At 32.8% G+C, this 15,783-nt stretch overlaps 1 protein-coding gene across 2 annotated transcripts in view; it reads right to left on the minus strand.

Annotated features, from left to right (window-relative positions):
* Nucleotides 1–2,322: 2,322 nt before the first annotated feature.
* TLL1 (tolloid like 1) overlaps nucleotides 2,323–15,783 on the minus strand; it is a 207,118-nt gene continuing 193,657 nt past the window's right edge. For both annotated transcript variants that reach the window (XM_081269024.1, XM_081269025.1), the window contains 2 exons: nucleotides 9,610–9,860; nucleotides 2,323–8,391 (listed from right to left, as the gene is read on the minus strand). In XM_081269024.1, the coding sequence (XP_081125150.1) occupies nucleotides 8,257–8,391; nucleotides 9,610–9,860 (386 nt within the window). In that variant the 3' untranslated portion in view covers nucleotides 2,323–8,256. The remainder of the gene's footprint in view (nucleotides 8,392–9,609; nucleotides 9,861–15,783) is intronic.

Below are 15,783 nucleotides of genomic sequence, written 5' to 3' on the forward strand. Positions count from 1 at the left end.
CAATACATTAAAACTTATTATCTGCTACTATCTTTGCTTATTATCATGGGTTGCTTTTATGATTTTATAATCTTATATATTTTGAGGCTTTGTTTTTTACATTCATTCAAATTTTGTTTTAAATTTTCTGGATGTATTGTTTATTTTATCTTTGTAGGTCACTTATTTATCCCAAATGATCTTTGACAACTTAAAATTTTCTTTAATATTAACATAGAAAACCCAGCTCTATTTACCTTTCAAATTTGACAGACATTATTTGGTTCACTTTCAGCTTTTCTGGTATGACATTTTATAACCATCTCTTCTAAAATGTTTTGAATAAATTTGTAATTGAACTTGAATATATCTTTCCTTAAATTAGATATTTTAGAGGACTTTTATTTATTGAGACTACCAGTATATCTGATTTATTTCCTTGCTCATAAAATGGAGACAATAAAATCTAATTAATGTATCTGTGAGAATTTAATAAATTATTATGTTAGACATTTAGCAAAATGCCCAACAAGTATGTTTCAAATTTTAAATATTACATATTACTGCTTATCTCATCTAATTATGGGGTTTCCATTTCCCTTGCTTTTTCTACTATTTTTTCTCTTTATGCTATCCTTAATATTTATTTTTTTAAAATTTTTATTCTGTATTCTAAACTCTACTAGTTTAGAAGCTATAAATCCTACTTCTATTTTTGTGATACCCATATGATTTTCCCCTGTATGTTTAAAATAAAAAGTTAGTCCTCTTAAAAACTATGAGTACCTTAGAACTATTCATCTTCTATTAACCATCTAGTTGTACATGTAATTATTATTTTATTTTTTGTCTCACATTCTTTACAAATTAGTCATTAATATTATTTTATAGTAGTAATATCTTCTACATTGACACATAATCACTAATTCTTTGATTACTAGCCCCTCTTGTAGGTTATTTATTCTTGTTTCAATTTTTCTTCCAGAAGAAAATTTCTTCCTTCGTTGTTTTTCTAGTGATGAGGTGTGAGTAATAAACTCTTAGTTTATAGTTATCTGAAATTGGTATTATTTAGTTCCTATTTGTAAGCAGTAGTTTCATAGGATGTAAATTTTCTGTTGAAAATTATTTCACATTAGTATCTTGAAGACTTAGTTTTTAGTTTCACTATTTTCTGTCTTCTAATGTTGGAAAACCTGCTATCTTTCTAAAAATGTTTCCTCCTAAGCAATCTTTTCCTGATTAAGATTTTTCTTAACTTTGTGTTAATTTTCTTAACTTTGTGTTAATTTTTCTTAATTGTGTGTTAAGCAATTTTAGTATTATATGTCTGGGTTTGTCTTTACTTTTATTTACTTTGGGGAAACACTTATTGTGTTTCCTTGATGTAAGGATACATGTCTTTCAAAAGTTCCAGGACATATCAGATATTTATATTGAATATTTTATTTTCCTCCATTCTCTACATTCTCCTATAACTACTAATAACATATATTGAACATTCACATTCTCTTCCTCATCTCTTCAAATATCTATTTTATCTTTTTGACATTCTCTCTGCTGTGTTTTGTGATTCTTACAGTTCATAAATTATATCATCAACTGTTTCTAATCTGAATTTTTATTTCAATTTCTGCTTTTTTCATTTTATTACTTCAATTTATTTTTTCAAATACTCTTCTCAGGATTTAGAGAGCGTCTATGCCTTTTCCGCATATTTTATCTTCCCTCTTGTTAATCACTTCAATATGCTTTCTTTTTACTCAACATGATTATTATATTATTCAAAGTTTTAAAAATCTAAGGATGTTACTATTTGGATTACTCTTACCTGAATGTTTTGGAATTTTTTAGTGTAATATCATAGTCTCTCAAATATTACCTATGGATGTAATGCTGCCTAGATTGCAGGTATGTTGTGCTTCCCGAGGGGTATTTCATGCTTCTGAGAGAGTTGGGCATCCCAGGGTCTTTACTAACACTTAAAAATTATTCAAGACCAGGAATATAGCTCAGTGGTAAAGGCTTAGGTTTACCACTGCACAGCACTGAAAAAATTAAATAAAAAATAAAAATAAATTTTATTTGTTGTCTTGAAAGATAAGCAAATGGTGAGACAAGAATTTTATCATCTTGCTATTTAAAATTTCCCTTTCCTCCCATCCGAATTGATTAGACAAATGAGTCTTGGGTGTTTCAACCTACATCTTAAGAGGAACTGCATATTATCAACAACAACTGGAGCTGGTACTAGGTATGTTATTGACAAATTATTTTATTTACAAAAGCCCCTTTTGCCCATCATGAGAAGGATTTATAGGTTAAAAGTGCAAGTAATTAATGCAAAATAAAGTTAATTTTATATGACAACCGAATTATTAAAAATGCACAGTTAAGATTATGGAAAGAAGACCTAGTTTAATGCTTATCTCAAAATACAAACCACAATATATATTTAAGTCCCAAACATGATGATAAAATACATATATAGTTTTATTATTTCAGTTTTGACTTTTGAAGATGTTTTTCAATGCTTATCTGTCCAACTAGAATTTAAGATCCATAAAAGCAAAGATTGTGATTTTTCTTTTTTATCTTAACTCATACACTACTTCACATATTTAGTAGGCATTATGCAAATATATTTTCAATGAATAAACAGATTAAAATAAATAAGTAAACAAAATACATTGGATGTACTATCCCCTTTGTTTTGAAAATAACAAAACTTATGGGAACCTTTTAATACTAGGAAATTAAAACAATAGATACACAATGCTATGAAATGACTTTTGATACATGCATTAGATCCCTGTGGAAAGCTTTTCTGCAATTTACTTTGAGTTTTAGTCATCTAGGGTACACCCACTAAATATTTTTTGGGGTAGTTTTATATACTTAAGCTTATTATCTATGATCCTCTCACTTTATTTGTACTTTCTGGATGATCTTCCTATTTAGATAATCTTAATGGCATTCTTTGAAATAAACCCCTTACATACCTTAAATTTTTCAACACTTACTGTTGTTTGTATTCATAATAGCTGCTATTCTGACTGGAATGAGATGAAATCTTACAGTAGTTTTGATTGGAAATGCAAATCAAAACTAATCTAAGATTTCATCTCACTCCAATCAGAACGGCAGCTATTATGAATACAAACAACAATAAGTGTTGGTGAGGATGTGAGGAAAAAGGTACACTCATACACTGCTGGTGGGACTGCAAATTGGTTCAGCCACTATGGAAAGCAGTATGGAGATTTCTTGGAAAATTGGGAATGGAACCACCATTTGACCCAGCTATCCCTCTCCTTGGTCTATACCCAAAGGATTTAAAAAGAGCATACTACAGGGACACTGCCACATCAATGTTTATAGTAGCACAATTCACAACAGCTAAACTTTGGAACACCTAGGTGCCCTTCAATAGATTAATGGATTAAAAAATGTGGCATATTTACACAATGGAATATTACTCAGCAATCAAAGAGAGTAAAATCATGGCATTCAAAGCTAAATGGATGGAGTTAGAGAAGATAATGTTAAGTGCAGTTAGCCAATCCCAAAAATCCAAATGTCGAATGTTTTCTCTGACATAAGGAGGCTGATTCATAGTGGGGTAGGCTGTGGGATCATGGGAGGAATAGACAAACTCTAGATAGGGCAGAGGGGTGGAAGGGGAAGGGAGAGGGCATGGGTTAGAAATGATGGTGGGATGTGATGGACATTATTATCCAAAGTATATGTATGAAGACACTTATTGTTGTGAATATGCTTTGTATACAACCAGAGATATGAAAAATTGTGCTATATATGTGTAATAAGAATTCTAATGCATTCTGCTGTCATATACAAATAAAAAATTAAAAAATTTTTTCAACACTATTTTGTCAGTGTCACTAATATTTTTGAGATGAACTGATTCTACCATAAAAATGTCATGAGGGAATAGAGTTTCATTTTTATATTTTGATTGAAATTACTGTCATTAACTAAATTTCAACACTTGCTTTTCAGGAAGATACACTAACAGAGCTTTGGACACATATGGAAAGCATATTTGTATGGGAATACACATATGGAAAGACTATTTGTAATAGTCATTTATCTATTATAATCATCCTACAATGTTTATATATTTCCAATTATATTTTCACTTGCAAGTCTTTAAAAGTGTTGCTTATTGTATTCATTTTTTATTTAAAAAATTGAGAGAAAGGTTTTATATATAGTGAGATGTGCTTAGGGCTCTACAGCTGCTTAGAAATCTTCCTGTGTTGGTCCCTGAAGTATGATGTCAAGGTTGCACCTAAGTCAGACAATCAGCATGAATTCAGGCTCAGTGAGTGATTGACTGGCAAGTTAAAAGATGGAAAATGAGAAAAGTATATGTCAAAAGAACTTTTGGAAACTAAGAATGCTGCTTCATACTGTATTAAAGTTGGCTTTGCCATCACTTGCTTCCTAAGCTAATGACAACATTTCTAAATTTTATAACAATATCACTAAAAGACCAAAAGGTAAATAGTCATCGGAAACCATTTGCTTTGAATTAAAGCATTAAAAAGTTTCATTTACAGATTGCATTTTTCTCGTTGATATGTTCATCTTACATGTCTGTTCTTGTAAAATGGAAAGCATTAAAATTCAAATTTTATAAAGCTTTTGAATATAATTATTATTCCTGTTTTCTACCTCCCATGATAGATTTAACAAGTGATATCAAAGGTTTTCCAAAAGTCAAATCTTATTCCCATAACACTAAATAAGTCTCCAAATATTTTGGTAATTGCTTTAAGTAAGTTACTTTTAATGTCACACATGGTTGTACTAAATATAAATATGGATGAAATTTAATGATTTTTTAAAAATACCTTTTAACCCATTAAAAAATAAAATTAGTTTTGATGCTTTGGGGGATTTTCCTTATACTGAACAAAATTTGATATTTGAAGTTTACCATCAAAAATGTAGCAATAATAGAAACCAAGTAAGAGAGTCTAGAATATTTAACAAAATTGAACAAGCTTTAAATTTGATACTGTGACACATTAAAATTAGCTCAAGATAGCAAAAAGTCAACCAAGGAAGACACGGGATATTTGGGGACTTTGGAAATACAACTACTATTTCTCATCCATTGCCTTTAAAAAGTTGTTTTGTGCAATTGTTTTATTATTATCACCTTAAAAGTAATATTTATTTTTTAAATTAACTTTTAAAAATAACTTAAAAAATCATATTGAGCAGAATTTTTGTTGTTTTTGTTCTGTGTATAGTCCTGAGGATTGCACAGGAGTTAGAACTTTTGCAAATATAAAGCAAAACCAATATGCTGATTAGGGATTCATAATAATTTACAATATTAATTTAATAAAATGCCTAGAACAATGTCTAACAATTACTAACAAAATAACAATGAAGCTGTCTGCACTTAACAACACACGTAAGGCAAATGTTGAATTAAGGTAAAAATTATATGCAGTAAACTCATATCTGACATAATATACAATAAAATTAATATGCACACTGAAGGTCTAAAGTTATGACAATATGCTTCCTACAAACCTCTATAATTTCCCAATGGGGTTGAGCATAGCTCATTGTGGCCTAATGTCAACTGGAATATTCAGACTATTTCTTAAAATAGAATGCTATAATTTCCCTACCATGCCATGTAAAATAATTTAATATATTCATTTTAACAAAAGGTTCAAACTACAGTGTGTTTGTTTTAAATTTTTAGTATTAATTCTGGTTCTTAACGACATCTACAGTTAACATTCTACTTTTCATGCTGTTCCTAAAAGGAGCAATATCTTTACCCTGAAAGTGTTACTCTAATTCACCCCTAAAATTTACTTTATGTGAAAAAGTTTCATCATTCAAAAACCCTACTGTTTGTATATATTGAGATTGATTCAACTACATTGGGTACAGATGTTGATATCAGACAAGCTGGGTTTCTACATCTAACTTTACACTGTGACCCTGGGAAGTGGCATAATGTATTGGTGCCTCAGGTCCTGACTACAAAATGACAATGTTTCCAGTCCTCAATGGGTAGTATGAAGTTTAGAAGGAGCTAGTGTATGTGCCTAGCACAGGCTCAGAGTAGTGTAGAACTCTCCTGCTGTAAATGCCTTCTTCTCTCTTCTCCATTCCTGGCATATCTTAGCTAATTGGAGATCAGTGAAAAAATAGTGGAAGTTACTGGAATAAATCAGCTCCAAGCAGAGGCACATCTACATTGCAGGCAATAGTTACACATTTCTAAAGTAACAGTCATTGAGATCAAAACTACGTTTAAAAAAAAATGTATTTACACTTTACAATTTCTGAGTAGGGGAACGTCTTTTCAGGAGAACAATGAGAGAAAGAACAAATTAGCTACATCTGTGTGTATAGTTTAATTCTGTAAAAATAAAGAAATATACCCAATTTTATTAAACACTGAACATTCATGGACAGGTAACAGAAACAAAGCTATTTCATAGAGCAATCTACATCAACATCCAAAAACATCAAAATAGAGTTCTCTAAAGGAAAGAGTCTTTCTTTAATGGGGTTGATAATAATTAGAAGTTCCCATTATTTGTCCATGAATCCTAAGAACGGTGCTACTTCAAACAGGATTATAGTAGAACTTGGCACAATAAATTTAACTTTTCAACCATCTCATTACTTTTTCACCATCTTGTGGCTTCACTCACTCAGACAGTCTCACATATACGTACATTAATATTAAAAACACACATGGCTGTAAAGCAGAAAACTCATTCTAAAATTACATTTTCTACAACAAAAGCAGGTCACCATATTTACGTCCGATGTCTCAGTCACAGAAATGGATTTTCCTCACGGAGCTACTGATTCACATACACTATCAGGTTCAACATTTCAGAGGTGTGTTTCTAGGAGGATCTGTTTGATCATGTGCAAGAATTCTAAGGCATTATAAGAAGTTGTTCCACAGGACAAGGGCTGCCCAGGCAATGATATACTCTTGGTATATTTAACAAGTCTTTAGTCTTCAAATGCTAACAGCCAGACACAGGGAGACATTCATAGTCTACAGGTGGTTGGCTCAAAGGTCAAAATGTGTTTTTAAAAAATGTTTATGCAATAGCACCATAGGAAATCTTTCAGTAATGAATTCATTTTTTTCCCCAACATTGCATTTTTAAACTGATTCAGGAAGAGAGAGATGGAGAGAGACAGAGGGAATAAAATAAGAGTTTTCAATTCTCACAAGGCCTATTTCCACTTCATCTAATTTTTTTAAATACACTAACCATGACAATATCAACAATAATAACTACAACAATAATAGGTCAACAATGAAAAACAGACAATAGCAGCAGTAGTAACTTGAGTGTGGTCCATCCAGGCAGGCATCTAGAAGAATCCTGTGCACACCCCGGGGAAGTTTTCTCATAAGGTTCGTAAGACATCACAGGCTTCTTGGATTTGGTGTAAAAAGGCAGCACTTACACAGAAGGAACTGAATTCACCAATTAACTGGGCATTTCCAGTAATTAAATAAATGATGATCAGCATTGGCTTTAATTGACACTACTTGACCTCTTACACTAGTCAAAATGCAAGAACAATGAAGTGGTCTCAAGATCATTTGTGTTTCAAAGAGGTTAAGCTGGCCTGAAAGTGAAAATAATGAAGCTGAAATATTCCAGTTTCCAAACATCAGACAGACAGACGGACACACACACACACACACACACACACACACACACACACACACACTTAAAGTACAAACCACCCTCAAAGACTCCCATTTCACATCAGCTCATATTGATCTGGTTTACATTGTATCAGTGATACAAAGTCAGAGCAATTATGCTAAGAGGAGGTTTTTCCAGTTTATGACCTGCAAGATCAGTCCCAAATCTTGAAAAATGGTCAAAAGGAACATTTGCAGGGTCACAGCCCCTGAATTGAACTGTCTGAATTGTGAGGCATCTGTTTCAAGCTGTGAACAGAAGCTTGTAGAGTCTCCCTTGAAGCACAAGATGCCCCTCAACCAGCTTTAACAGCACATCAAGCACGGAGTTCAAATATCCTCCTGTTGCTAAACAGGATTGGCTGGAAGCTTGTCTTCTAGTACAGAAATCATTCTGACCTTATAGTTTTCTTTTGTTCAAACTCATTATATAAAAACATTTGTGCTAATATCATCAGTTTTTTTTTTAAAAATATGTCTATGTCTTCTCTCCATTGTGCACAATCCTTTATGTTCTGACAGAGGTTTTGGTGTTACTTTTTGGTATGTGTGGTTTCTGGATATCTTATGCTTTTGTATCTTACATAAAATCCTTTCTTGTTGATTGTGTCATCCGTGTGAAAATGAATTAAAATGGCATCCCCAATTGAATAGATTTCTTCTGGTGGCTGAAACAAAACAAAACAAAACAACAGAATGAGTTGCTTTTTCTTCATGGCAATGCATGTTTCAGCGTGTTTTTCTTTGGCATATAATTCCACCCTCCCAACAACCTTGACAAATCAATATGATTGACTGCTTCCTTTTACAGATGAGGAAACTTGAGACTGAGAAAAGACAATGTTATGCTAGACATCAAAAGGCTAGTCAATGCTATAGCTGGGCTTCAAACCTGCATGAGCCTGTTTCTACTTTCCTTTCTAGATTTGTATTTCTTCCCCAAACCCTTAAGGAAAGTTTTTTTTTAAAATATATTTATAAAGAGAGGTCAGAAAAGGTAAAGGGATATTAAATTTGTTTCACAAATTACTGAGTCAAAGCCACTCTAGAATTGAAATCTTCAATTAATTTTTGCTTTAATAATTTAAGTAGCAAGAAATTTCTTTTTTCTTTATTTCAGTTGTTATTTGGGCAAAAGTTCAACAGTATTATTTAGGCAATAGATACTGGCAGACATTCAAAAAATTGGGACTGATATCTTCACAACAGAATATGTATTCAGAAGACTATTCAATATTAATTCAGTGCATCCCAGGAAAGAAGCATTGAGAAAACCTTAATCTTTCTTTTTTTGGTTCTCATTTCTCATGGTGACCTTTTCTAGCCTGTTTCTGGCACTCTGCACTTGTACATGAGACACTGTGAAATGAACAATATTCCTAGAGCATAGACTGAGCCAACATACCAGCAGCTGACCCTCCACTCCCACCAAGAATATCAGCTGAAAAGGGAATGTCAATTAGAATGATGTGCATATTCTTTCTGTTAATGCTTTAATTGAGGAAGGTGATGAAATTGTTAAATTTATGTGTTTAAGTTTACTGCACTTAGATTATTATTTAAATGCCTATTGCACAATAAAAAGGTAGAACATGCTTTGAGATTATTGAGTATTTAAATACTTATTGCGCAATAAAAAGTTAGAACATGGAAGTAACCAGAAAGTATAACTACTAAATTAATCTGCTTGGCTAATATAATCAGGCAAATTCATCAGGAGTAGAAAAGTGGGAGGGTGGAAGAGGCACATTCATTATATTTCTTCAAGCTGTTAATAATATAACTTTTTGCACAAATATCGCAAATTTTAAATGTTACACACAGCAATCATCAATTAATAGGCATTTTTAGTTTTGTCTACAGTATCCCCTTGGTGGTGTACTTACCCCAGATCCACAGAATCGACCAAGTCCCACTGCTGTGGAATCAAGACCATCAAAGAGCTCAACATAGTCATAGCCACAGTCAGCTTCTTCTTCCACTTCAAAGGTCTGGAAGGACAATTCAAGTCGAGAGCCTCGTTCTGACACTAACAACCACTCACAGTCCACCTGTCCTGGGTAGTTGTTATCTCCAAACTGTGCGTGTGAGTATAGGTCTCTGGGTTTGGGTTCTGCTTTCAATCGTCCACCACACTCTACCAGGAAAGAAAAAGGGATTAGAAAAATGAGCTTCAACTGGTCCAATTTTCAACTTCAGTGTATTCTGACATTCTCCAACTTCTGTTTCCATTTCCAGGATCAGATGTAATTTCCACAACCCAATAGCCTAAGTACAAATGAGAGCACAGGCTGCCTGAGTTGGAATGTAAGCTCCAACACCTACAAAGTCTGTGATCTAGTCAGTGTTGTCCCTTCTCTGAGACACTGTTTTCTCAAGGGTAAAATACAGATGATGCTGTTGGCACCGATGTTAATGGGTTTTTAGGATTTACACATAAAATCTTTTCAAAGACTACTTGTCACATAATAACTCTCAATAATTTTGTTGTTGTTGTGATTAGACCTAATAGTTTTTAGTCTCAAGTAACTCCTTTTATGGTTAAAACAAACAAACAATAACAAACAGGGTCTTAATTTGAATTTAACTTTAATAATGTCAGAACCCAGAATCCAGAATAAGAAATGATCTAAAATTCAACAGAATATATAAAATTCATGTGTGCGTGTGTGTGCGCACACACACACTACATAAAAATTCTACACAACATATATAGCACCATATTATTTTACTGTTAGAAATATTTATCTAACTAGATCCAGAAAAACACAGGCATAATTAATTATACTTATCTTTGAAATTCCAGAACCAATTCAGTTACAGTTGGTTTGCTTGCTATAATGAAATATTTTAAATGCTCCTTTTGGCTTCTTTTTTAGAGAGATATTAATAAGCATATGATTTTCTAGTTATTAACTTTGTCACAAGAGGAAAATACATCAAAGAAATAAGTCAGTGAACATACAAACTTTTAGCTTGTTTTAGAAGGTAAGAGGTTTATAAAAATGTTCTCAGTAATCTTTAGTAGGTAGAAGCCCAAACTTTATAACTAGAGATTAAGCAGAGAGGCCATGGGAGGCCACAGTGCCCACGGACACATGCCAACCTGAAAGGGAAGGGAGGAAAAAGATGGGCTCAGAAAAGTGTCAGGAGAAAGACTTTCTTTCTGTCCCTGTTTCCAAAGACTGAAAGGGTTCCTGGGAATTGGAATTTCAGTAATAAAACTAGGGAAGACCCAGGAAATATCCCATTTGGGAAATCTGGAGAAGCTAAACCACTGGGTACCAGAACACATAGTTGGGCGAGATAGTCCTTAGTGAAGATGGATCAGGCAGATGAATTCTTACTTGGATTTCCCATTTTTATATATGTATGGTTTACCTATATTGTGCTTTGGTGATTTTAAATAACAATATATTTCTGAATGCTAAGGCATGAATACCCAGTCAGCCAGGTTTACATGCACTGAAGGGCACTATCACAGACAACTGCTCCTTCAGGGACCTTCTTGTGAATAAATTCTGAAAGAAACTTCCAACTGGGTTTCTAATCACAAGCACGCCTGTGGGGGAAGGTGGCTACAGTCAGTATAACTGTTCCTCTGTCTTGCAAATGATAAGTGGCCCATCTTGCACTATCTATTGACATAGTGCTACTGTTACAGATGTATACACTCAAGAAAGGCATCTTTGAAACTACTCCTGAAGGCTGGAATTCTGATCACTTTGGGGATTTCATGTCCCTTGTCTGGCAAACTGGAAGCCAAGAATCCTCCCTTTTCCAACACAATGTTTTTCTTATCCCAGGAACTCTATAAATAATTATTCACTTCCTGTGACAGACTACCACAGTCAAACTGCCCAGATACAAATCCACACTTTGCCTACTTTGTCCCACAACTTCATTTGTAATTTTATTCTTTGTTTTGAAATATGGTTAGTAACGGGATTCAAATCCAGGGCCTTCCACATGCTAAGCGTGTGTCCTACTATTGAGCTAGCTCTATCCTCTCACAACTTCACTTTTAAAATGGAGATCATACATAGTACACACATGTATGGGTGGATTTATATTTGTAAATGCTTGGATGGTGTCTGGCACACAGTTAAAAGTAATTGATATTTTAAGCTATCATCATCATCATCATTATTTTTTTCTTGGTAAGAACATTTAAATGCTATCATCTGTAAACTGGGATCGATTCAGGTATGAAATGAAAAGTCACAAATATTGACCAACAATTCAAAACACTATTAATCTGCTATCAGAAAAGAAAAATTATATTTTTGCAGGCCAGTAAAACCATTTTGTGAAAAATATTTCTGAATTCAATACAAAAATACGTCAACTAGATTGTAATCTCATTTGTAGGTTTTTAAAAAAATTTCTACCTATTCTCCAAGTTCAGTATAATTGACAGGTCTCTTTTGTCTTGCAGGGTTAGCATTTGCATTGCTTTCACTAAACTGCCCAGGAAGACCTGAAGGGAGCATCAGGAGATGTGGAGGGGGCCCTTGCTTGTGTGTGCCTGCTTCCTAGACACAAGGCAGGGAAACAAAAGCATCCAAAAGAGGCAGTCCTCTGCAAGCCCCAGCCTGGAACAGAACTCAAGAAGGAAGCAAGCAGTGGAGCAAAATGGGGAAAGAGGTTTCCCCAAGTCTTCATGAACCTAAAAATCACAGGAAGGTGTCATTACTCCATTTGACTAAAAACTGGCCTGCCTTGGGGGAAGTAAAAAAATAAAATGCCTTAAACTACACTTAAGGATATTTTTAAATGCTGCACTAAGTTCCCTTTTCATCTGTTTCAGTGCTCAATACCACGGATCACTGCTATACTAATAAATCTGAAAATAATGTTCTTACCATAAAAAAAGAGAGAGAATTTAGCCTAGATGAAGAACATTTGAAGGATGAATATGTGAACATTATGTGTACAAGACGTGTGATTTTAATATGTCCTGAGAGAAAGTCCAGGATAGGCAGCCTGAGGGCAATTGCTTGAGTGTTTTATTTATTTTTTTAAAGATTCCCCATGGCTATTCAAACTCTGGTCAACAGCAATTAACGGGTCCCTTGAAAAGATGATTTTTAAATAGAGTCAACAAATTTTTGGCGAATATCCCTATTCATTTATCAAGTCAGAAAAACCTAAAACCAGTTGTTCAGTATGTCAGCAAAATTTTTTTTTTTAATCAATACTTTGAAAGTACTTTACGAGCTGCCAGAGAGAGAGTCTTTCACAAAATTCTGGGAAATGGAATTGGAGCTGAATAAGAAAGATAACTGGAAGAGAAGCCAAGGGGTGGGCTTCGTTTTAATTTGGAAAGATGTGTTTACTTCCTGGTAAAGTATTACATTAAAGAAAAGGTGCTGTAATTTGACCTACAAATGCTTTTAGCGAGCATTCTAATTGAATTGATTTTGATCAAAATAATTTCCAAGGAGCATAATCATACATTATTGGATTTTTAAATGTCATTGACAAATAATATGATGCATTATACTACAAAAACGACGTCCTAACAGACAATGCCATGTTTAAAAATTATATATTTTCTCTCCAAGTTTCTCCCCTCTGAGAGAACAGTATTTCTTACTTCAAAATTTGTTTCTTTCAATTAGTTTGATTTAGGCTGGAATAATACCAGTTGTTACCTGATTAAAACAAACTCGGACTGAAAATCTGAACCAACTGTCAGAGGAAACAAGAACTCTCACCAACAAAGTTCATTTTTCATGGACTTGGGTAGTATAACTTATGAAAAAGTAGCCACAAAGCTATGTTAGAACAATATTTCTAATCGCCTGGTTTTAAAAGTTACAGTATTAGAAGTTTTTATTGCAGATCAAATTGAAATTGTACACAGAAGTTTAAGTAAACTAAAGTGTATACTTGAGGACTTGTCTATAACAGTTACATGTATTCTAGAAGGCAGGACATAATGCAAAAATGCTTTACACATGAAGCAAAAGTTGACAGATATGGTACTGGACTGGGCTGTCTTGTCAGCAAAAACTTAAAGATAAACAGAAACCCAGAAACTCAATTTAGACTACAAGCTGTCCACAGACAGGAATTTCTTATATTGTCCTTACCACAGATTTCTGATTTTTTTCCTATAAAATATGAACATGGCACATTGTCTAGTCAAAGCAAAGGCAAAAAAAAAAAAAACACATTGTTGAAAGATTACAAAATAAGTGAACTTGGAAGATATAAACATCAGTCAGTATAATCAGAATATTTGGCACATATACAGCACCCAGAAAATTCTAAGATAGCTAGCTAAATGAGAAGAAAACTTAAAAAATAACAAAATCTAATTAATCATGCAACTTTTGAGTTTCTTCATAGAAAAATAATAATAGTCATGGAATTTTACAGCTGTAAAAAATTTTTAGATTATTATTTCACAGATGATTAAACTGAGATTCAAAGAAATAACCTTTTCCAAAGTTCCCTGCCAGGTAAGTCATACTTGGACCAGGACCCAAAGGTATCGACACGCTGGAACGTAATTTAAGGTCAATCCTCCCAATTTATAAAGGATAAAAGGAAACACTGTAAAAGTAAGATTTTATAAAACTGAAAAAAGAAATGTTTATAAACAGGCAATTTTGAATTTCTTTATCATTAGGTATTTCAATAATTTTTGACAGCATATTTTATACTATATTCATAGAAACTGATGGGCAGGAATTTTTTTTAAATGGCATGAACTTTGTGTTTTCAAAAATACTGATGAGCCAGGCACGGAGGCACATGCCTTTAATCCCAGCTACTCAGATAGTGAGTTCAAAGCCAGCCTCAACAAAAGCGAGGTATTAAGCCACTCAGTGAGATCCTGTCTCTAAATAAAATATAAAATAGGGTTGGGGATGTGGCTCAGTGGTCGAGTGCCCCTGAGTTCAATCCCCAGTATGCCCCCTCCAATATCGATAAAATAATAGGATTCAAACCTTTTAAAAACTATGCTTGTTAATGAGTATTAAATAAGTCATCAGAAATATGTTTAAACAAAAATGTCAAATAGATGGAAAATCCTTAATATGAAATTGCCACAGTTCATAAGAGATTTTTCTCCAACCACATTTATATTAATACATGAGAAATAATTAATTTGTATTATTTGTAGAGGTCCAATAATATCAGCATAAATGATATTTACTTTCTCATAGACTTCAGTATAAATTAGTGCTCACAATAAAAATAGACTAAAAAATAATATCAGACAATGAAAACAAATCTCTAAATCAAAGAGAAACAAAGAAAATAGAAAATAATTTCATTGAAAGTATTTCACAGTATATTATTATTTTTATATTTGTATATTATTAATTGTTTTATACAAAGTCTCTTCTGGAAATGTGTCAATTGTTTGTGCATTGTCAATGCCACTAGGTGTCACTATAAGCTAAATGACTTTAGGAAATAGCTACAATTTAAAAAAAAAATCTTTTTGTCAAACTGAATGAAAATAAAGGATATTCCCTAGACAATTTCTGAAACATATAATTAAATTGTATTCACACCACAAGCAATTTTATTATAAACTGTTACCTCAAATTTCTATTTTTCTCTTAAGAAAAATACAGTTGAAATTCAATCTCTGAAACTCAAATTATGAGTTTAGAATTAGGAAGGAAATCATGTTGTGCAACAAATAAAAGAAAAAAAAATGGACTTCATCAAACAGAGATAATCCCATACTTATTTACAAAAACATATTAATGCAAAAGTAGCTAAACTGGTGTGTTATTAGACACTGTATGAGTTTTCAATACCAAACTACAGATTTCTGTTAGCAGTAACACATAAGTCAAATTACTAAATTTAACACGAAGTTCATTATACAAATATTTAGAGTTAGTTCTACTTGACTGTACTATATTAATCACAAATCAAACTAAACATTTTTTTCTTCTAAGATATTTAAGTAGGGTACTGAGTGATTCTTGCAAAAAAATTCACATAGTACTTTGAGATTTTTCTGTGCTCTGCTTGGAGATTCATTTACAGTCCTATTAATGAAATATACATATTCACCAGAAAAGAAA

This window comes from Spermophilus citellus, assembly GCF_964194105.1.
Source record: "Spermophilus citellus genome assembly, chromosome: 16".
Classification (NCBI taxonomy): domain Eukaryota; kingdom Metazoa; phylum Chordata; class Mammalia; order Rodentia; family Sciuridae; genus Spermophilus; species Spermophilus citellus.